Consider the following 22,941-nt stretch of genomic DNA (forward strand, 5'->3'; position numbering starts at 1 on the left):
TGGGGGGTGCACATGTGTGAGTGCACGTGTGTGGGTTTGTGCACGTGGCACGGGCTCACAGTGAGGTCTGTTCCCGGCCTTGTCCTTGAGAGCACAGGGCTCTTCTGGCTTTTTTTGGATACCTGTCTCAGGCCAGGCATGGTTCTCGGTGCTGGAGATTAAGTGTGGTCACCACTCCCCTGGCCCTTTGAGGCCTGGGTTCTATCCTGCAGACCGGTCAGCAGCAGGATCGTGTCAGTTGGGAAGGAGGGCTGTGCGCGAGGTGAGGCAGAGCAGGTGGGCAGCAGGGGACCGGAGGAGGTCCTGCAGGGCCTCTTCCTGGAATCAGATCCCCCAGGGGCTAACCCTGGATCCGGATGCAGGTGGAAGCAGATGCAAGTGCAGGTAGAAGGAGACAGGGAAGAGGGGACAGCTGGTCCAGCTGAGTTAACAAGCAGGTGACCACTGCAGCACGAGGTTAGTCATCCCCTGAGGGCCGACACTGGCGTTCTCAAGCCCCTTTCCTTGCTGGTGGAGGTCTAGTCCTGGGGTAGGCCCACTCGGGTACCATGAGTGCACGAGGAAGTTTCTGTAGTGATCTCTGGTCATTGGAGGAGATGTGGCATGTGTGTATGATGGTGTCTGCTTCAGCCACCCAGTTGTCCAGACAGTTCACTGCACAACTCCAAGGAACCAGTGTCCCGGCCCCACTGTAGCTGGGGATGCAGCAGAGTGGACTTTGGTTTTTCTCAAAGAAAAAGCAGTCGAGCACTCGGAGTCACAGAGACTGCTTTAGTCAGCTTTTCCGTTGCTGTGACTAAAGGACCTGACCAGAACAGCTGCAGAGGAGGAAAGGTTTATTTGAGGGCTCACTGTTTCAGAGGTCTTAGTCCATAGAAGGCTGACTCCACTCGTTGGGGCTTGAGGTGAGGCTGAATGTCATGGAGAGAGTGTGGAGAGGGAAGCGCTCACATCATCAGGAAGCAGAGAGACTCCACTCACCAGGTACAAATATGTACCCAAAGCACACCCCAGTTCCCAGCTCCTGCGGCCACACCCACCACTCCAGCTACCACTCAGTTAATCCCTGTCAGGACTAAGTCACTGATTGGACTAAGATTCTCACAACCCAATCATTTCTCCTCCGAACCTTCTTGCCTTGTGTCACCTGTGAGTTTTTAGGGGACACCTCACATCTACACTATAATAGAAACCCTGGGCAGACAGGACTTCTAGAACAAGCGCCATGCTTTGAGGGATAGAGGAAGGAGTGGGACAGGGGCCTTGGTGAATCGGGGTGTCCCTGAGGCAGAGCGTTAAAAGGCAGGGCTGCTGTCCTTAATGCCTTCAGCCCCAGGTCCTGGTGTTCAAATGTGACCAGACCCTGGGGTTAGGGCGTGGAGGACAAGCTGGTTGTTCCCAAGTGCCTGTCCTAAGGCCTGCAGCATGGATAAGAAGAGAAAGAAAAAATACAGAAGAGGAAGTCAGACAGTCCCCCGGCCACCCAAGGCTCCCCTGTACACACTGGTGTTCGCTTGCCTGGCCTCGGACTCCAGCTCTGAGGCACAGATGCGCACAGGACACCCCAGGCTCCTGTCCTGGCACCTGACTCACCTGACCTGCAGGGTGCTTTGCACACCTGCGCTAAGGTGGCAGTGGGTCAGGAGCAGAAAATGGTGAACGCAGGGCTTCCTAAGGCGCCTGGAACAGGAGGCAGAGGACAAGGAGACTGGAAATCTCTCCCAGTTCACACCTAGGGGAAGGTCAGAGGGGAAAGGAACAGAGTTGGACACTGCGCTCGCTGCCTCTCGGGGAGCAGCCCCGCCAGTGCCCCACCTGCTCCCTTCCCCAGCACTTGTTCAGGGGCCACCACGTGCCAGGTACTGACGTTGCCCAGGTGAAGCAGCAGTGGCAGGTGAGCACGGTCCAGCATGGTTTGATCAAGGCAGTGAGAGATGGGGCGGGAGGGGCACCATTGCAGTCTGGCTGGGGTCTCAGCCTCCTGGGAAGGTTTCAGACAACTGGAAAGCAGAGCCAGACCTGTGAGCTGGCGGTTCCCCTCCTGTCTGTGCTGTATATTCACCAAAGACATGTGTGAGAATGTTGATGGCGGCATGGCTTCCAACAGCCCCAGACTGAAATCTTCCCCAACTCGAATGTACCACAACAGTAGAACAGATAAATAAACTGTGTCCTAAGCAAATTGGCAGATGCTGCAAGCACTGCACAAGGATCCATATATAGTAGCAGGAATGAATGAACTAGTGAACCTCGCTGAGCGCATCATACCGAGCACAAAAAGTCAGACCCAAAGGATACCCTCAAGGCTGGGCAAAACTAACTATGGCGGCAGGCTGCAGAATGGTGGCAGGTAGCTGCCAGGCTCCTGGAAACAGTCTGCACCCTGCACGCTGCTTTGTGTCCTCAGTTTTCCTCCCAGGGGGGATTTGGCAATGTCTGGACACAGCTGACAGCTCTCTATCCCTAGATGCCAGGTGAGTCCCATTGCAGAGCCCCAGCCGGGGTGCTTTTGCACGGGGAGATGTGTGGAAATTACCTCTGTGCCCAGGAGTCAGTCTCTCTGCCGACCCTGGCAAGTTAGGCCCAGCTGACTTAGGCCCTCAGAGGACACGCTCCCCAGCCCTGTGGCCAGCGATGCCACGTCACTTGAGGGCAGTTGCAGCAGGGATACTGAGGCCATGGAAATTGGCAAATGCTGCAAGCCAGGGTGCCTTTTCCTGCAGAAGTGGTTATTAGACGTCACCGGCATCCTGCAGTAAGAACAGGGTCCCTAGGCCCCATGGGCTGCCTGCGGTTCTGATAGAATCGGGGTGGTCTGGCGCTGTTTGCTTGTCCTTTGACTTGCACACCAGAGCTGAGAGCCCCTGCTCCAGGGAGACCAGGAAGGACCCCCTCAGGAAGGTGCTGTGTAAGCCGAGACCTCCCGGCCGTCAGCAGGGCAAGAGGCAGGAAGCAGGTGATCCAGGCAGAGGGAGAAGCGCACACAGGGCCCAGCAGGGGTGGATGAAGTTGCCGAGGTCACAGTATTTTCTGTGGGTGGGCCTTGAGCCCCTGCCTCAGAACCGGCTGGACGGCCACTTTCAGATGCAGATTCCTGGAGGCGGCTCTTGTGGCGGGGTGCCCAGGAATCTGCATCCCCCACTCCTCAGGTGATGCTGCTTCACAGGGAGGGTAGAGGCGCTCTGCAGGGCAGGAGCCCAAGGAAGTTGGTGTGAGTGGGGCAGAGAGCGAGCAGCACAAAGTGGCGCAGGAGAGGGAGGCAGGCCCAGGCGTGGCCAGACCTGCGGAGCTCAGCTTCTTGACCTTTGCGACTGACACTTTCCTGGGGATGGTCTTTAAAAGCAGATTCGGGTGCCGATCTGAGGGGCTCCCTGCTCTGATAGTCGTGCCATGGTGGGGACCACTCTTTAGCACTGTCTCACTGGCAGGATTTATTGTGAGAAGGCTGGAGAGTCAGTGTGGGTTGGAAGTGAAGGAGGCCCTCGTGTGATTTCAGTGCCAGAGGTTCAGGTCACGCTGCTGCTGGCTGCAGGATGGGCTGGAGGAGACGAGGGGGGCCTCAGGCGGCTCCTGAAACAGGGAGGGGGCGAGACGGGTTCTGCCACCTCCCCCCAGGCTGGCCTCAACTCCCTGCTCAGCACAGCTGAACCCCCTCAGAGCCCAGAGGAGTCGGGGTCCCCGCCAGTGTTGCCAGTTCCTCCAGATACCCCAAGACACTCATCTCCAGGGAGATGTTCCTGGGCTCACGTCCCTCACACCCCATTGGTCAGTCCCTCCAAGATAAAGCTGCAGCGTTCTCTAGGCCTTCCGCAGAGCTCCGGTGGCACATGATGTACTCACAGGCACAAGAACAGACAGCTCGACCCAGGTTAGCGTGGCTCTCGGGAAAATCACCCATCAGAGCCAAACAGCCTTGAAAATCCACTCCCAGGCCTAGCAACGCAAAGGACATGGAGCGCTGAGCATCGGGGAGCAAATTAGGTCTGAACCAAAGGAGACATTCGGGCTGCCCCACCCCCCACAGGCCACACACAATTTTCCATCCACCGCAGAGTTCTTGGACGGTAGCCAAGGGATTGTTTTTTCCCCCAGCAAAGTTTAAAGCATGTTTATTAAACACCCTTGGTGGGCTCAGCTCAGCCCTGGCTTGTGGCAGGTGCTGGGTGAATTCAGACCTTCCCTGTGCGTGGAGTCTGAGACTTGCACAGGGCCCCTCTTGCTGCTACTCAGAGCACAGGTGCAAGAGTGCGGGAGGCACAGAGGACATGCGTGGGAGGCGCAGGACATGCACGGGAGGGTCTCCTGGGGAGGCCTGGACAACTACTCAGTCAGGTGGAGCGAGGATCTCAACCTTGACCACACACACCGGAGCCTGGAACATGACTCATGTCCAGAACTCACCCGGAGGTTCTGATCTAATTGGACTTTGGGGTGTGTGAAGTGCCCCAGGTGATCCTGGTGTCCAACCAGGGTGAAAGCTGTGGCTTAGAGTTCAGTGGGAGGAAGAAATCAAGGGAGACTTCCTGCAGGAGGGCACCTGCACAGGGTCTGAGGAGGTCTTGGAAGAACCTGGTGGTGGGCGGAGCCTGGCTTTGTATCAGAGAGATCCAGTTTCAAATCCCAGCTTCCTTGACTCAGGGAGGTCATTTGACCTCGGGAATACTTTCAGCACCAGTGTTTGGAGCATCTGTGTAGCAGCACTCAGCACAGTGACAGCCTGTGGGCACCAGCCCAGGATACCCATTGCTGGTGTACCGCCCCGGTGGGAACCAAGTGCATTAGGAAACACTCAGAGGAGGGGTTTTAACCAGGTCAAGGTGCTGACGAGTCCTGTTGAAGAGGCCTAATTTTACCACTTGGCCCCACATTTTCCAAACAAATGTGACATTAATGATGCCATGTTACTTCTAGTAACACCCTGGGCAGGCAGCTGTGATGGACGTGTGATGGGCAGTCTGGGGTTTGGGAGCCATTGAAGTGGGCTCCTGAAAAGTGGACGGCAGATGCTGGCCTCTCTCACCTGGCTGGGGTGGGCGCTGGAGTGGGACCTAGGAGGACACTGGCTTCAAGATGGGGGTGGGCATAGAATCGTTAGCAGGAGAGGACCAGGGAAGGCATTCAGTGGAGGTGAGCCCCAGAGCCTGTGGCTGTCTCAGAGACGCTGGATCTCTGGGGTCGGCAGGTGTTTTGAGGCCACTCTGTGCCAGGTGTGGAGCCAGATTCACTGCTTCCTGTCTGCAGGGCTGTCCGTGAGTTCCTGGAGCAGGGATGAGGGCGGTGTTCCCTCCAGGCCTTGCCGTGGGGACTGGGGAGGCACTTAGCAGCCCGGTGCCTTCTGCATCATGAGCACTCGTAATGACGTCTCCAATTGCCGCCACCCCTGCCTCCGAGCATGCCAGGCCGTTCTCACCTGCCTGCTCCTCTTCTTCCACCAGCCGCGACAACTCCCCCAGCCTGAAGGAGATCCGGAACGGCTGTCAGCAGCCCTGCGACCGGAAGCCCACCTTACCTCTGCGCCTTCTGCACCCCAGCCCGGACCTGGTGTCTCAGGAAGCCACGCTGTCCGAGGCGCGGCTCAAGTCGGTGGTCGTGGCCTCCAGTGAGATCCACGTGGAGGTGGAACGCACCAGCACTGCCAAGCCAGCCCTGACGGCCAGCGCGGGCAACGACAGCGAGCCCAACCTCATCGACTGCCTCATGGTCAGCCCCGCCTGCAGCACCATGAGCATCGAGCTGGGCCCCCAGGCTGACCGCACGCTTGGCTGCTACGTGGAGATCCTCAAGCTGCTGTGAGTGTCCTGTGAGCCATTGCCAGGGGGGACTAAGGGATGCCCCCTCTGCCCCTGGGCTCAGCCACAGTTGTTGACGTGCCACCTGTGAGGTGGGGCAGGGTGGGTGTGTGTGTGTGAGTGCACGCACTTGCTTGGGGTCTGGAGAAGTGTGCACAACCAGTGTGGCTGGGCATGGGTATACAGACACCAGAGTGAGTTCACACAGCAGAGTCTGTGAGCACACACAGGAGTGTGCCCGGGAATGTACACATGTGGCGTGCATGCATAGCTGTGTGTGTGTGTGTGTGTATGTGTGAGTGAGAGAGAGAGAGAGAGATTACATGGACATTTCTGCACGTTCTGGTTTGGGTTTGGGTTTGTTCTGAGCTTGTGAGTGTGTCTGCATGACTATGGTGTGTATGGGAGTAGACTTCACATGGATTTCTCCATAGGGACCTACTGTGAGTGTCTCAGTGTTAAATGCGCAAGTAAGGGTGTGTCTAGGCACTTGTCCTGGTGTTGTGCATGAGTATGCATGTGTGCAATTGTGTGTGTGTGAGCAGGTGTTTGTGTTTAGTGTGAGCCATACGTGTTTGTGTTGGTGTGTGGCAGAGTGTGTGTGTGTGTGCGCGTGTGTAGTGAATTGTGCCTGCGTAGATGGTGGGTATGGAGTCTGTTTGGGACTGTGTGTTTGTGCCTGTGTGCCTGCGTAGCTGTGGTCATGTGCCTTGTGTGGTCCGTGCACATAGGCGCCTTCTGTAAGGGCAGCATCTCTTTGGCATCAGCTCTACTGGACCATGCTGAGGTCCAGGCCTTGCCCTGGCTGAGCTCCTGGTGGTCCCTGGAGAAGGAGCGAGGTTCCGGTCTGCTCTGGGTGGCACTGCTTCCAAGCTGTGTTCTTTGGTCTCTGTCCATCTTGGCTGTGAGTCTGGAATGGGCAGGCTTGTTCCTTGCCCCCAAGGGCCTTTCCAGTCCCACCATTCACTCTGCCAGCTCAAGCCCTTCTCAAGCAACGTGGGCTTGGTTCCTGGAGCCATCTTTGGGGCACCTGGATGGCCCCTTGGTTGGGCCTATGCTGAGGCCTATGGCCCAGGGACCAGCTGATGTCTGGAGACACCCAGCAGGTGGCTCCCACAAATCCCCGCTTCAGAGTAGTGCTCCGTCCTGCTCTCTGTGGAGCCAGAGCCACAGACCCGCATGTCCAGGTGCAGTTGGCTGCTGGGCTTCCCAGGGGGATCGGGCACGGCTGCATCGTCACTTATGAACCAACAGTCAGTGCCTGTCTAAACCAGGGGCACCAGGGGCCTCTCTCAGGGGAGGATCCAGGCACCTGGGCTGTTGTCAGTGTGGGCAAGGTTCCCTGACACCCTCTTGCCATGCAACAGTGTGGCATTTGCTTGTCCCCAACTCGTGGTCATGTTGCTGCCTAGAGTGTGCCCAGGGCTTTGAAGGGAAGGCCAGCTTCCAGACACCTGGCTGGCTGGTGAGGTGGCAGGGAGGGGCCTCAGATGCCCCTTGCTTCCAGGCAAGCACTGTGGTACCTACAAGATGAAGCCCTGCATGCTCACACGTGTGTGTGCGCACACGTGGGCTTATGGTTACAAGTGGCTTCCTTGGTTTAAAGGAGGACACGGAGGCAGCATCCCCAAACAGCTCCTCTGCCCCAGTGTTGGCCTTGGCCAGGAAGAGGCAGGGCCCCAGGGTCAGTGCCAGCCTCCCATGTGGGTCCAGCCATATACAGAGCCCATGAGGGCACCACCACACCCAGGGACACCCCCAGCATGGGCATTCCCAATGCTACTAGTTGCCCGCTCTGCCCAGAGTGTCCTCCAGGCAGGGCAGAGTCCCACAGGGTTCCCAGCCCAGGTCCAGGTGGCCTTGCTCAGCTGCCTTCCGCCCCCTCGAGGACTCCAGGCTTGGACCTCCTGGGTCCTGATCGGAGCTCACCTGGCGTTGAGGGCTTGCGTTTCATCACATGCTGGGTTTTCCCTTCCCACATCGTGGGAAGAAGGCTCGGTTCTGCTAGGCGTTGGCCTGCCTACCCCATTGCCACTGCCAGGGCACAGGCTGGGGTTGGGGTTTCCTGGTGGGCAGGCCGGGTCAGAGGTCTCTGCAGAGTGGGGTTAAACTCTCAGAAGTCTCTGAAGGGGAGCTAGGAGCACGCTACAGTGTCCCCTGCTTGCCTGGTGGCTTCATTTCCTAGCGTTCTTTCTTAACCCAGTGGGCCACTTCAGCTCCTGGCACACTGGGGACCTCAGACCTGTTCCAGCCAAGCAGCTGCGCACCTCAGAGGGCTGCAAGTGTGACGCTCTGAGAAAGTACATCCAGCCCAGGCTCCGTGCCCCTCCTGTGTGTCACATACTCCTCATGAAGTGGGTGGGCCTCCGAGCCTCAGCTCCTGGGCTGAGAGGTGCAGTGCTCATGGCCACCTTGGCCATTGGTGAGAGAAGGAGGAGACGGCTCGCGCCCTACATAGTAGCCATTGGCACAAGGTGGCACCTGCAGATGGGAGTCACTAGAATTTGTGAGCACAGCCATAGTGTCTGTTTCAGCCACAGTAAGAGGCACCCTTGGTTTAATATAGTGCTTTGGGGGAGAAGAACCAGTTCGACCTTCAGCAGACACCTGGATTGCCAGGAACCTCCATATGGGCGGTCAGGCGCCACGGCCACGGGACTTCTCTGCTGTGTGGCCGTGTCAGCATTCTTGGCTGCCTGGGCCTCCGTTTTCTTGGCTGTGAAATAGGTGGCTGCCTGCCTTGGAGGTCTCTCGTGAGAACTTGGGGATGTGGGAGGTTCCCGTGCTGGCCCCCCGATCTTGATAAGGGCATGGCCATCAGAAATACTGAATTGCTGCCCAAAGGACAGTTCAATGTCAAGTAGACTTAGTGTGGAATTGAAGGTTTTGTGGGGTGAAGGAGGCTGTGCACACTCAGCCTTGGCCAGCATGGCCCCCTCTGTCCACTGGAGAGGACACTGCTGGTTCCTGGGAGTGTGGGTCAGCACAGCCCACACTGCAGCTAGAGAGGAGCGGGGACAGTGTCAGAAAGGCACAGTACCTGAGTCGTGGCTGTGTGTGCTCCCACAGGAAGGCCCCCGCGTCATTAGAATGGACACTTTGCAAAGTAACCAAAGCCGTAAACCATCCCTGGAGACCCTTGGGAGTGCAGTCAGGATTGATGCCAAAGGCCAGCTGGGAGGCCGGCTGGCTTCTGTGAGGGAAGGAGCTGGCAGGAGAGCAGGCCCGCGGCCTCTGGAAGGTGTAGTCTCAAGGGCCTTTCACACTTACCTGCTTGCTTATTCTTTTTTATTGGGGTGGGGGTCAGTAACTGGGTTTGTCACCTCCCCTGCCCTATTTTGTATTTTATTTGGAGACAGGGTCTCACTGAGTTGCTGAGCACCTTGACATTGCTGAGTCTGGCTCTGAACTCCCATCCTCCTGTCTCAGCCTCCTGAGCTGCTGGGCTTACAGGCGTGTGCCACCACACCTGGCTTGCCTGTTTATCAAAGGTTGGTGGCACACCTCCAGTGGGCCAGGTTCTGTGCCAAATGTTAGGGATTCTGCCTGGTCCTTGCCTCAGTCCCTCAGAACCTGAGGATTGTCAAGTGCCCAAAGCAGCAACATTGAGTGCCCTCTAGGGTGGGGTGCAGTGCGGGGAGCTGTGGGTCCTCGGCAGGCCGTGGCAGCGGGATGCACTTCTGTCCAGGGAGAGAAGACAGCCTGCGGTAGGCTTCCTGACCCTCCTGCTTCTGCTGTCTGCCACTCCTTGCAAAGGCTGGTTTTAAAGAGGTTTGACAGGCCATAGCTACTCTGGAGAGAACGCCATCCTCAGGGTCTTCAGGGGAAATGCAGACACCTTGGGGTATTATGGTGGCTGGGAGGCCTTACTGGGCAGGATCACAGGGGACCATCAGGTATTGCTCAGGGAAGCTCTGCTCTTTGGAGACCCCACCACCATGTTCCTCAACCTCATGAGGAGTCCCTGCAGGAAAGAGAGGAACCGGGTCATATGAGGCCTAGCAAACTGAGGTGCAGTGGGGTTTGGACAGGACAGCGGGCCCAGGACAAAGCCCATGAACATTGCCTGAGTGTCCAGTGAGGAGCAGGAGGAGGACCAATGGTACCCCATTCAGCCCTCTGCTGTGCCTCACTCTGGGCCTCTCTGGGCAGCGAGGCTGCTCTGGGGCTGCAATGTTCTCCCACTGAATGAGAAGAAGGCCCGCCTGGCAGGGAGCGTCTTGTCACGGAACAGCTCAGAGCTCCAGGTTGCTGGTCATTGACAGGTGGCTGAACACCCAGCTGAGCATCCCAAAGGGGGAGACCCAGGTGTGGCACCCACTAAGGCTCATTCAGGCCCCCATTAGCTCTGGGATTTTCGTCAGCTATCTCCACCTCTCTGGGCCTCCAGTGCTCATCTGTGAGACTGAATTCTAAAGCCAGCCCTGGCCCTGGTGACACCCTGGTACCCGACACTTGCGGGAGCCTTCAGGGGGCTGCCTCCCTTCCACCCTCTCTCTTCCTCAGCCGGGAAAGGCCTGGCTCCTTTACTTTTTAAAGTTTAAAAAAAAAATGTAAAAGGAAAGCTTGTCAGTGCCCTCTGTGACCCGGGGAGTCGCCTTCCTCCAGGCCAGAGCTGGGCTCCTGGGTGCAAACCCCAGCTCTTCCCGGCTGGGACCGCGGCCAGGGCTGACCCTCTCTAATCACAGTGCGCCTGTCTGTACAGTAGGTGGCGGGAATGAATGCCCGTGTGACTGGGTTGCAGGAGGACCGCATGGCCTGACGCTCAGGAAGACTCTGGAAGAGAGCGGGGCACTTAGAATTGCTGTGCCTGAGGTCGCATGTAGATTGCCGGAAACAGTACGAGGCAGTGATGGTAGAGGAAATGACCAGAGGGGCATCTTGAAGGGAAGACGAACGAGCTGCAAAAGTGTATGCCTCCTCCAGAAAGAGCTGAGGGCACAGGCACATGCCCGCCTGCACCCTGGGGCCTCTGGGCTCCAAGTTCCACGGCAGCAGAGCACATAGGCATTCCCTGCGGCAGGCCAGCTCTGCGCCTCTCAGATGGCTGAGGCTCCCTCCCCCTGCTCTCTCCAGCTCCCCTGGTGTTCGGGTCACAGGGCCTAATGTGCGCCTGGCACAAGTCAGCCAGTACCGCCGCTACAACTGACCTTGGGCCACCAGGCTCCTGGCAGTTCTTTCCCAGGCGTCCGACATCTGGGCCTTTCCTCAGGACCTTCAAGGGAACGGTCCAGGTTCCAAAGACTGCCACTATATCGTGGGTTTGTTTGGAGGAAGGCGGGTTAGGAAGATCCCTCATCCAGGGGGGTCTCTAAACCAGGCATTATCCACAGAAGCTAGTGTTTGTCCTTGGTGGTGGAAACAGGTTTGCTGTTCTAAGGCCCTGTAGGTGTACAGCACACAGACAGCAGACAGAGTGTGTTAAAATGTATGTGGGGAGGAGGCGATTAGGAAAACCGCTCCTGGTGGAGGTCAGGATAGGGAGGCTGAGAAACAGTGTGTTCCCAGTGTAAAGGAGTCACAGGGTCCCAAGAACAAGAGTCAGGCTTGGGGGCCCTGGTCATCCCTCTGCCCCCATGTGCCAGCCCTTTGCCCCTGGCCGAGACAGGCTCTCGGCCATCCACATAGCTCCACAGAATGGAGACTGATCAATGTCCCCTTCTGCTCTAAGTAAACCACAGTACCCAGGCTGTGTCACCTCTCCCAAGCACCAGCCGAGTCCCAGGCCAGCACCCACCACAGGGGCTACATAGGTGAGCCCCAACCCCTGCCTGGGCTGGAGGGAGGTCTGAGATCCTGGGGAGTAGGCAGGGACCCTTCTGCCTGGGGGACTGTCCTGACAGTGCCCTCCCTCCCTGCGTGAGGGCCTCGGCCCTGGACCTTGGAGTGCCAGGCTTGGCTTAGGACATTCAGCAAGAGCCATCTACCTCTGGGTTTATTTTCAGTTAAGTCCCCAAAGCCAGAGAAATCGGGAACTCAGTTTGTAACCAAATTATAGTCAGTGTTACAAATAGTCAGTGTAGGCTTGGGGAGGGGGACAAGGTGGGTTGTGGCCTTAGAGGCACCTAAGGCCACACCTCAACTACCAGCTCCGACTTGTAGCAAGTACAAGGCATCTCTGAACCTTGGTTTCCCTCATCTGTAGAACGGGGGTCCTCAGGAAGCTCTGCCGCAGCGTGCAGGCCGTTTCTTCCCAGACTGAGATGCTGGCTCGCCCCCCCATCCCAGACCCTCTTGTTCTGGCTTCTTGGGACAAGAGAGGCAGTACACTTCCTTCTTTTAGCAGCTGACCTGGTGGGGCGGGAGCAGCCCTGCCCACCCGGGGGCTCCCAGGCATTGCTTCCCTCCTGTGCCCACATGGAACAGCTCTGCAGTCACTCGCCAGGTGCCTGACAGCTCGTCAGGGACAGTTGGGGCTCAGCCGGGGCTGCCTAGCAGACTCCATGGGCTGGTGCGGGCAAAGTGCTCCCTCGGCGCGCTCTAGTGCAGCGCTGCAGCTGACGGAATCGCAGCATTCTCAGTATCGCCACCGACTGCCGCCAGCCTCAGCTGCAGAAAGAAAGCGGTTGTCTGGAAGCAGGAATCGAAGCATCCAGTAAAACAGGAGGTGCCTGGACTGCCCTCAGACAGCGTGGCACCTACAGCTGCCCCTTCATTTCTGGTCGGGTGAGCACGGCCGTGTCAGCGTGCTTGACGGCCAACCCAGGACACTGAGTACCACGCAGCGTGACCAGCAGAAGCGTGTGTTCTCTCCACTCCGAGGAGACTGGAATGAGGGCATCAGTGGGAGGTCTTTCCTGAGGCCTCTTACCTAGGCACTCCGGGGGGTCACCTTCTCGTGGCATGCACACACCTGATGCGTCCTGGTGTCTGGGCTTCCCCTTCTTGTGTGGATGTGAATGGGTTGGATGAGCCCGCCCTGAGGGCTGCGTCTGACACGAATTTAAAGGGCTGATTCCCAAATACAGTCATACTTTGAGGTCCTAGGGAGGGTCTGGAACTCCAGCATGAATTTGGGTCAGGGGGACACAATTTGGCCCCTAACAACTTCTGGTGGTTCAAGAGAAGGCATGGATAATGACAGAGAAGGCTTTGTTCAGAGGTGGGGCAGGTCTGAGATCCTGGGGAGTAGGCAGTGACCCTGCATTTGCCGTCTGGAAGCTGGCCTGGGTCTGCTGGTGACCTCATGCTGCACTGTGGACATGAGGTGCTTGTGCCCTCCACCACTCCTGGACCGTGAGGTGGGCGAACTCACCAGACTAGCATCTCATCCTGCTGCCCACCCAGGACGGCACATCAACAGCCTTGCCCTGACCACTGTCCTCACCCCATGTTTTCTCATTCTAGGTCGGACTATGATGACTGGAGACCATCTCTGGCCAGCTTGCTTCAACCCATTCCATTCCCCAAAGAGTAAGTCCACCGCCCTGAACCTCCATTGCAGGGAAACCTCCCAGGGCACGTCATGGCAGGGGCACAGCCAGTCACGGGGAGAGCAGGGTGGACGCCATAGGGAGTTAGAAGAGACGCCCGAGGCCTAGGGCTCTGTGGCAAGGATCGGCTTAGCTCAGGAGGCAGCAGCCTTCTCATGAAGCCTTGCGGCAGCAAGTTAGCAGTTTTCAGTATGCGTCAAAAGGGAAACAACACCTGCCACTCTGTCTCCAAGGGGATGGTGAGAATCCAAAGAAAATGCACTTGGAACTGTCTGCCGGCAGCAGCATGGTAAAGTGCAGGAAGCTCTCACCACCCTGTTATGGTGATTAGCTCAGGCTCCACCGTGAATCTGGGCTGAAATGGACCCTCTGTCTCTGCCAGCCCTGATCCCAGTATCAGAAGCATCCCAGGAAAACAGTGCCATCTGTGGTGATGGCCTAGGGGAGCCACGGGCTCTGCCTCGGGCCCAGGTCTCCACATGCCTCCAGGACTGTTTTGATCCCTGTGAAGAGGCCTGGCCTCGGGGGCCTGCCGGGGCTCTCTCCGGAGCCCATTAAGGAGCCCGTGTTTATGAAATGCAGCTCCTCTAAGGGAGGCATTACACCGGTAATTGCCCCATTTGCTGGCCCGTCCTGGCCCCACAGGGCCGAGGTCTGGAGACCGGAGAAATCCAACTCCTGAGAGCTGCTTGGGTCTCGGAAGGGCCGTGGCGTCATTGGTTACAGCCAGTGTCCCCACAGGCCCAGGCACACACTTGACAGTGGCCCATGATGCAGTTCGCTTGAAAAATGGTCCCCGGCTGCCTGCCGATGTGCAGCGGTAATTAGTGCAGCCAGGCCTTGACGGTGGAACGATTAACGACACCTGGGTCCCCAGAGCCCACGTGCAACTGCACAAGCTCAGCACCCGGTTAGCGCCTCTGCTGGTGGCAGGAGGGCATGGGCTCAGCCTGTCACCTTGCTAGGATCTGTCACTCCTCAAAGGAGGCCTTTGTTTGGAGCTCTGAGTGGGGACAAAACGTCAGCTTTTCATTTCAACCCCCTCTTCATTCTTCGAGTCAAACACAAAGTCAGACAGTCCCAGGGCCACTCTGGAGTGGCTAGGAAGCCTGTGCTGACTGCGTGTTTCCCTTGTTTTCTGCACAGAGCGCTTGCGCACGAGAAGTTCACCAAGTGAGTACTCCGGTGGCAGCACCCTCCACCCTCCTCCCTGCTCCTGGGTGGCATGTCCTCTGTTCTGAGGTCACCCTCCATGGCCAGCCTCTTAGCCCATTTTCTGAGTCACGTGCATTCTGGGAGGCAGCAGTGTTATCCTCCTGGACGTGCTCCTGCAGTTGTCCAGCCTGTCCTGGCAACACGCCTTGCCCTGTCAGACGTTCCCTCTGTGACCCGACCCCTCCCTGCCCCATGCCTCCACCCCCCTGTCTACCCAGGCCTGGAGTGACCTGCCTGCCCGTCTCTTCCAGGGAGCTGAAGTATGTGATTCAGAGGTTTGCGGAAGACCCGCGGCAAGAGGTGAGCTGGGGGTGGAGCCGGGTCTCACTCGCGATAGGCACACGCTCCACGGCTGAGCCACGCCCAGCCTCTCTCTGCAAGGAGGCATGCTGTTGGGGGTAGCGGTCACACGAGGGTCTTTCAGAGCCCTCTGAGGCTCTGCCAGGGGCTGCCTGGCCACCAGGGGACGGGTGCAGTTGACGGAGGATGCTTGCCTGGTGTGTACAGCCGTGGCCAGCATAGACCGTCTGTGATGGCACTGCTCCCCGGGACCTAGCTAACCAGAGATGCTTTGCCACTGGCTGATGGCTTCCCCCCGCTGCGAAGGCCTTGATGGAGGGGCGGGCTGAGTCCCCAGGCGGCTTGGGGTCCTGTCCAGGGCTGCTGCTCCAGGAGTTGGGAATCCGAGCCAGGTTTTATTCCTGGGCATGGTGGCCAAGGCCTCCATAAACGGCCACACGTCCGTCCCTCAGCAAAGCTAGGCTTCTGGGGACAGGTAGACTTCGTCCCAGCACTTGTGTGTGAGCAAGGCCTCAGACGGCCATGATGTCAACTGTCTTTTTTTTTTTTTTTTTTTGAGACGGGGTCTTGCCAAGTTGCTTAGGGCCTCGCTGTGGGTAGGAGCTTTTAAGGAGCTGGAGCCCAAGTCATCTGGGGTATATCACCCCAAGTCACTCACTTTGTAAGAACAGTCTGAGAGCCCTCCTGGGAAGGGACCCTGTGTCCAAACAGACTTATGAGGACAAAAGCGTGGAGAGGCAGAGCGGCTGTGGGAGGACCAGTGCCAGGCCAGGGTGCCATGCTGAGGCCAGGGACCGGCCACAGGAAGCAGCCTGCCGCTCTGCTCGTGCGCCTGCCCTGTGGCCCTCTTCTCTTGGCCTCTTGGTTTTCTCTGCTGTTCCCCATTTCCGTCTCTCCTCCCTTTATTCTTTCCTCCCTCTCCCCTCCCGGCTTTCCCCCTCTGAGTGAGGCCCAAGTTGTCGTCTTTTGAGTTCCTGGCCGTGTTGGTTGGTTAGCATTTCATACCCTGTTGTGACTCTGGGAAGTGGGCACGTCAGCCTGGGTTCTGCCAGCTCGGAGGGCGGCGTGGACACTCGCTGCCTTTGCTTTGGGTTTACTTGTGGGGGGGCTGTGCCCACTGTGACACCTGCGAGTGACTCCCGGCAGCAGGTCGTCCTCACTTTTGAAGGATTTGATCAGGCCCTCTCCACCTGAGGACGGGGAGGGAGGGCAAAGGCCTGTGTGTGGGTGACCGTGTCCCTGTCTCTTCGTGTGGGACTGGAATGGACAGAGTTCCTCCCACCCATGCTCACGGAGGCACACACAGCGCCGGGAAGGAATTTGAGGTCGTGCTTTGGGTGCCTGGGACAAAGACCCTTCGATGGAGAAGGAGCAAAGATGAGCCCTCATGAGGAGGATGGCAGGGGCCCAGGCCGAGGGAGAGGGCGGGACTTGAAAGCAGGGAACACCACAGTGGTGGGGAAGGAGGCCGACAGAGACCGCGACAAGAGAGGTACAGAAAGGGGGGCAGAGAGCAAGGGGAGAGTCAGAGGCTTGCAGGGAGAGGGGCAGAGACCCGGCAGAGGGAGGAAGGAAGCAGCCCTCCTGGAGGAGCCCTAGGGAAGGGAGCTGAGGAGGCCGAGCCTGGCTGGCTGTCAGCTGTGTGGCTGGCCCCGGCCTCCATCCCAGGGAACTGATGTAGCAGTTGGCGTTCCCTGGGGTGTGGGGACCTCTGTTCTCCAAAGGTATTCCAGCTGGGAGTCTCGGGCCTGCTGGTCTTGCTGTGCCTTGGCACTTGCCTTGCGGATCGGGTGTTGAGGTCCCGCCACGGGAGGCTGACCCTTTGCTTCTCTGCCACAGGTGCATTCCTGCCTGCTCAGCGTGCGGGCTGGCAAGGACGGCTGGTTTCAGCTCTACAGCCCCGGAGGGGTGGCCTGTGACGATGACGGGGAGCTGTTTGCCAGCATGGTATGTAGTGCCAGGCTCTGCGGAGCTGCGCTGGGCACAGGGTTTGCCCCTCCTGACCAGTAGAGTAGCTGCCCCAAGCCCTCTGTGGCCTGTCTAGGAAGACCTCTGCAGAAACAGTGCTGATGGTGGTCACCTGCTCGCTCCTTACCTGAGCTCAGCGTTGCCCGTGTCACTTGGCTCTGGGAGGAGGAACCTTACCTTTACCCTGATAGTAGATGAGGCCACCAGTGGCCACAGCCTTTACTGCCCAGGCCCCACAGTTGCTTGAGCTTATGGCAGAGGCCTGAGCGCATGGCGCCCGGAAGGCACTCAAACCCACAGACTCCTTTAGTCCTTGCAGAGAGGGGTCAAGGTCGGGGTGGCTCTTCCCATCTCAGGACTGCATCCACAGTGCCCCCGGTGTCCCCCTGCACCCTGTCGGACCCTCACACACCACCCTTGTTCATCTGCTCAGCATTCCTGTCACTCTACACCTGGGTTGGAGCAGGCCCAGAGAGGTTCAGAGCTTGCTTGAGGCCTTCTTTGTAAGCCTGTCCTTGGCACACTGGTGACAAGATGCTGGGTGAGGCAGGCCACACAGCCATGCTCCTAGCTGCTGCCTATGGCTGCTGTCCCCTCTGCTGACAGCCTGTGGACTGGGCAGACAGCTAACTGCAGTGGACTTGGTGCAGTGACGACAGCCGAGGTGCTGCCTCTGAGGCCGCCCTAGAGGGGCTTGCCCTGGGCCCCTCTCTCAGGCTCCCTCCCCACCACTCACTGCTGCAGGACTCCTTTCCGAGTGCCCTGCACCCCAGAAACCTGTCCTGCCGCCCACCCATGCTCACAAGGCTCTGCTCTTCGCAGCCTCTCTCTGGCCTCTGATGTCACAGCTTCACCATGGCAACACAGTGCTCCCCGCCCTTGATGCAGGGACTCAGCGTGAGAGAATCAGGGAGCTGGCAGCCTGACCCAGCGCCTCCGTGTGTGTGCCCGAGTTGTTAGTGGTGGCGCAGGGAAGGAAGCGGCCACCACCGGGTGGAAATGGGGTGCTTCATGGCAACGCAGGGACGGCAGTGTCCTCTGGATCAGGCTGCCTCCCAGCCTGTTGCATGAAGTGGGGAAGAGGCGAGGTTTCTCCTCCCCCTACTCCATGGCCTGGGGACCCCTGCCATGGACACCTCCCCAAACACCAGACAGACCAGGAGCACATGGCGGGGAGCGGGTCTCCCAGCTCTCAGCCTGCGGGGTGGGCATCTCCTTCAACACTCCAGCTCATGGGGACTTGGCGGGGAAGCAGAGTGGGTGACAACTTGCCCCAGGTGTGGGAGCTGTCCAGTGCTTCCCCAAGTGAGGCTGCCCCCAGATTTCCACCTGGGTCCCACAGTGCTAAGAATTCAGAGAATGGAATGCCAGCACAGCCCCTGGGCACTGGAGAGGGACTTTAACAAGAGTTACCATTTGAGACTATTGACGTCTGCCTCTGGGAACACACCCATCCCAGCCCCACACAGTGGTCTCATTTGTCCTTCTGTTCTTGCTTGTTTGCTCAGCCTAACGTCCTTAAGGTCTGTCCTCTTTGGGAGGGGCCCCATGCATCCCCAGGGAGAGTGTGGTGGTCACTGAAGATCCAGTTTTCTGCTTAGCACTCGGGAGGATCCATTCAATGGCTCCGGGTTCCTCCCTTCCTCCCAGCAGGCAGGAGCCAGCACTGGGGGCCACAGCCCCTCCTTTGGTGACCCTGCCGTCACCTGGGCCTTCTTGCCTCGCAGGTGCACATCCTCATGGGCTCCTGTTACAAGACCAAAAAGTTTCTGCTCTCCTTGGCGGAAAACAAGCTGGGCCCCTGCATGCTCCTGGCGCTGAGGGGGAACCAGACCATGGTGGAGGTAAGGAGCTGGCCTGGCCCTTCGTCCGCGTTGGCGGGCTCCCAGGAGCCAGGAGCTGTCACAGAGCACGGGGAAACCAGGGTGAAGCAGGAGCAGCCCAACCCTGCTGAGCTCAGCGCGTCTCTGGGTCAGTGTTGTATTTCCGCTGTGATCCAGCATGTTGGTCAGAGAGACCGGGGAGTTTCAGCCTGCTCCTCTGTGGCCACGCAGCACAACCCCAGAGGGGGCTTAGAACCGTGATCTGGAGGTGGCTCGGCTCAGCTAAGCAGTGCTCGCTTGGGGTCTCACGAGGCCACTCGACGGAGGCTGGGCTGGGTCCTCTCCACAGCCTGTTTCCCTGGCCTGAGGGGAAGCAAGACTGGAGCGGCAGGACTCCCCAGCCTCTCCCTGTGTGGCCTGTCCCCTGCTTCCCACCACCAGCACAAAGTCCCCGAAGCCTGGGACTCCCATAGCAACGTTCAGGAGGAGCCAGGCCCGAGCCATGTTGCTTTTTAACGTAGCCTCCTAAGTCAGGCAGTGTCACGCCTGCCACGTTCGACCCCTCAGACCTGAGTCGCCAAGCGACCTGCTGGTCAAGGCTATGGGACTTAGACGCCGTCTCTCAGTGGGAAGAGCCTAGAGAACTGCAGGTGTTAAATCCACACGCTTCCTGTGGGACTAGAGGGTATGGTGAGGTGTAGGACCAAGGAGGCATTAGCAGGGTGACAGGAACAGAGGGTCCAGTCTGTGGGGACAGCCCGTGCCAAGGCCCTATGGCAGAAAGAGGCTTATGGGAGGCCAGGATAGCTGGACCTGCTTAGCCTTTTAGGAGCCCAAGGGTCTGGTGAGGAATCCAGATTTGGTCTTGACACCTGTGGTGGGGGCTGAGGTGGGGTGGGGAGAGGGTGAGCCGGGAGACGGGAGGCAGGCAAGAGGGGCTGGTCAGATGGGCTCCCCTTGGCAATGGGGAGGTCACTGGAAAGAGGGTCTTAGAGGCAGTGCTGTCCAGGTTGACCAGTGCAGGAGGCACTGGGAAGTGTGTTCTGCGGCTGTGCCCAGGGCCCTCTCCTGCCGCACTCTGGGCCAGGGAGAGAAACGGCTTGTTCTTGCTTCCTGGCAGCCCTGGGGTCCTGCGTGCCTCGTTCCTGGGCACGTTTGCCGAGGACGCACCTGCACACGGCTGCATGGACGCCGCTCCCTGCCGTCCTGGCCGGGAGCTGGGCCGGGTCTGCCCAGCACCACACAGCCAGGAGTGCGAGGAGAGCAGCGTGCCAGCTCTCAGGGAGCCCGCCATGTGCACGGCTTCTCTCAGACCCTCCCCAGGGGTGGCGGGGCTCAGCCTCTGCACCCCGGAGACCCTGCCCTCAGTGCCCCTCTGGTTCCCCAGATCCTGTGCTTGATGCTGGAGTACAACATCATCGACAACAACGACACGCAGCTGCAGATCATCTCCACGCTGGAGAGCACGGACGTGGGCAAGCGCATGTACGAGCAGCTGTGCGACCGGCAGCGGGAGCTGAAGGAGCTGGTGAGTCTCCGCCATCCCGCCTGGGTCTCCAACCCAGGGAGGTCGTGATTACACCAGCCACTTCCCAGGTGGACAGAGAGGTAAAGCAAGTGGCCAGAAGTCAGACACTCATACCCGACCTGGCCAGGACTGGCTCCTTCTCAACCTCCCGTGCCCAGCTTCCTTCTGCTTCGGTGCATGGCCAATATCCAAAATGCCAGCACCTGGGCCTCTTTTCCAATGGACTTTGTATCCTCGGGCAGCCACATGAGCTGCTGGAAGCGGGGGAAGTGGCAGGGGGTTGATGCCCCCGGTCTTGAGCCGCCCTCACCCAGTGGGTTCTGGGCGAGGATATTACACACCCAGTCCCCTCGGCCCTGGGACCGGGAACTGAGATACAGCTCCTCCACCTCTTCCAGGGCCCCCAGTAGGATTCGTCAACAGTGGCCCCAGCGAGAGTTGGATTGGTGGCGCCTGGGCTCATGGTAGCTCAGGTTGCCTTCTGCTCTGGGAGCAGAGCCAGAGCTCCACCAGGGCTGGTAACCGGGGTGGAAGCGGAGGGACAGGGCTTGACCAGTCTGGCTTCTGTTGCAGCAAAGGAAAGGCGGGCCCACCAGACTGACGCTGCCCTCCAAGTCCACGGTGAGTGGGTTTGGCTCTCTGCAGGGCCGGGGAGGGAGGCTGTGCGGGGCCCACCCTGCTGGGGAGTGGTGGACACCTGCTCATGGCATGGGAGAGTGGAAAGGACCCCCTGGCATGGGGCAGGCCAGCTCTTCCGGGGGTCAGTGGGTTGCAGGGAGAGAAATGAAAACCAAGAAGAGAAATTTAATCTGTGCTAAACATTACTGGTGACATCGGGGACGTGGCGCAGCGGTAGGCCACCTGCTTAGTATGTGTGAAGCCCTGGGTTCAACAAATAAAAAGCTGAGGATGTCGGTGATGTTAGTGAGACTGTCACAGTTGTGGTGGCGATAGTGGTAAGGAGCTAATGTCCCTTGGGCATTGAATGCCAGATACTGTTCTTCCTCACGACAACCCTGTGAGGTCTGGGTGTCACCACTCCCCTTCTCCAAAGTCTTCAGGGAGCGTATTTCCTCTGACCTGCTGCTCCGCTGTCCTTGACTCATAGTTTGTCTCAAACCAAGAAATCTGCCACACACACTCTAGGCATGCGATTCCACTCTAGTCATGGCCTCCCTTTAAGATCCTTCCAGAAGTTCCACATGGCCCTGCTTATCTTCACAGGGAGATCAGCATTAACTCAGGCAGCCACCGAGACTCGGGATAGTGGAAAGGGGAAAGGGGTGGAGCGCGTGCTTGGGCGCTTCGGTGTTTGCATGCGGGAGCACAGCAGCCAGCCAGGCCCACGCACATGCACACATACGGGCATGCACCCACATCATAAGATGGGTGTGGCCTCGGAGCACCGGAGCTGGTGACTCAGGATGTGAGTCACACGCCAGGCCTCACCTGTTCCTGCAGCGGCATGCGCAGGTGGAGGCGCCCCTCCCACCATCACCTCGGCCCCGGGTTTTGCAGCCCAGAGCCCTCTCCACAGAGCCAGGGAACGTGAGGTTCTGGGAGAAGAGGCAGGGAGCTCCTCAGGGCCTGGGGAGCTCCAGGTGGCCCAGCACTGCCCTAAGTCCACCACCCTCTGCAGGACGCTGACCTGGCTCGCTTGCTGAGCTCGGGCTCCTTTGGAAACCTGGAGAACCTCAGTTTGGCCTTCACCAACGTAACCAGTGCCTGCGCTGAGCACCTCATCAAACTGCCTTCTCTCAAGCAGCTGAACCTGTGGTCCACTCAGGTGTGCACCCTCACCCCACACCCTCCTCACCCTGCCCCCTCCCTGCCCTGTGCTCCCTGTGTCCACGGGGCCCAGCTACCACCCTCTTCCTCCAACTTGGTGCCATTCCGCAGGTGGGAGGGGTTGAGGGCCTACAAACCCAGTGGCCTGTTTCACAATTAGGAACACTGAGGCCCAGGACGAGGACATGCAGAGCATGAGGCTGGTGGGGATTGGGCTGAGACAGGAAGCAGGTCTGTGGCTGCAGGGGGCTCACAGGGAGCTCCTGAGCTGCTTCCCGCAGGACATCGCTGGCTGCCCTCTGCTCGGCCTTGCGCCAGCCTCACCTGCTGAGCTCACCATCCGTCCTGGGAAGCACAGGCTCTGTCACCACCTCATCTTAGAGAAGAGGAGCATGCCGCTCCCATGCCCTCTGGACCCTGTTCCACCCTTGCCACCGTCCTGCCCAGCAGGTGCTGCTGGGAGCTTGAGGGTCACTTGAGTTCAGAGCCTCCTTGACACTGAAACCGACTCCAGGAAGGGCCCTCACCTGGCCCCTGGCCCCGGTCCCCAGTCCCCAGCAGAAGCTGGATCTGAACCAGGACAGGCAGACATCAGATTCCCTGGAGGGACATAGAGCAGCTCCAGCCCCCACCCCCACCCCCAGCTCTTCCCCAGCCTGGGGTCCTGGGGTGGGCTGAGAGTGTCTCTGCCCACAGTTTGGAGACGCCGGCCTGCGGCTCCTGTCGGAACACCTCACCATGCTCCAGGTGCTGAACCTGTGCGAGACCCCGGTCACCGACGCCGGCCTGCTGGCTCTCAGCTGTGAGTCTCAGGGCTGTGGGGAGGGCCGTGTACTCCCACACTGTGCTGAATGACTGGCATCCACTATATAAGCACACTTGCTCTTTGCCAAGCACCTGGGGAACTAGAGAGCCTGCGCCCTCATGGAGCCTATAGTTAGTAGAAGAAAATCAGGAGGGAGTCCAGCCCAGCCCTCCCCACAGAGACTGCTTGGCACTCAGGTGCCCAGGCCACTGCCAGGCCCATTCCAGATTGAGGAGCGCTGCCCAACACAAGAGCCTCAGGGTCCTCAGGGGACCAGGAATGCAGATCCCCG

At 59.0% G+C, this 22,941-nt stretch overlaps 1 protein-coding gene across 1 annotated transcript in view; it reads left to right on the top strand.

Annotated features, from left to right (window-relative positions):
• Window positions 1–22,941, top strand: part of Cmip (c-Maf inducing protein) — a 199,655-nt gene that overhangs the window by 171,926 nt on the left and 4,788 nt on the right. The window contains exons 10-19 of the mRNA XM_046434359.2: window positions 5,436–5,789; window positions 13,137–13,202; window positions 14,369–14,395; window positions 14,689–14,737; window positions 16,577–16,684; window positions 18,433–18,549; window positions 19,916–20,056; window positions 20,630–20,677; window positions 21,696–21,842; window positions 22,541–22,646. Of these exons, the coding sequence (XP_046290315.1) occupies window positions 5,436–5,789; window positions 13,137–13,202; window positions 14,369–14,395; window positions 14,689–14,737; window positions 16,577–16,684; window positions 18,433–18,549; window positions 19,916–20,056; window positions 20,630–20,677; window positions 21,696–21,842; window positions 22,541–22,646 (1,163 nt within the window). The remainder of the gene's footprint in view (window positions 1–5,435; window positions 5,790–13,136; window positions 13,203–14,368; window positions 14,396–14,688; window positions 14,738–16,576; window positions 16,685–18,432; window positions 18,550–19,915; window positions 20,057–20,629; window positions 20,678–21,695; window positions 21,843–22,540; window positions 22,647–22,941) is intronic.

Source organism: Marmota monax, unplaced genomic scaffold (assembly GCF_021218885.2).
Source record: "Marmota monax isolate L192 unplaced genomic scaffold, Marmota_monax_Labrador192_F-V1.1 WCK01_AAM20220418_F8-fsc00024, whole genome shotgun sequence".
Classification (NCBI taxonomy): Eukaryota; Metazoa; Chordata; class Mammalia; order Rodentia; family Sciuridae; genus Marmota; species Marmota monax.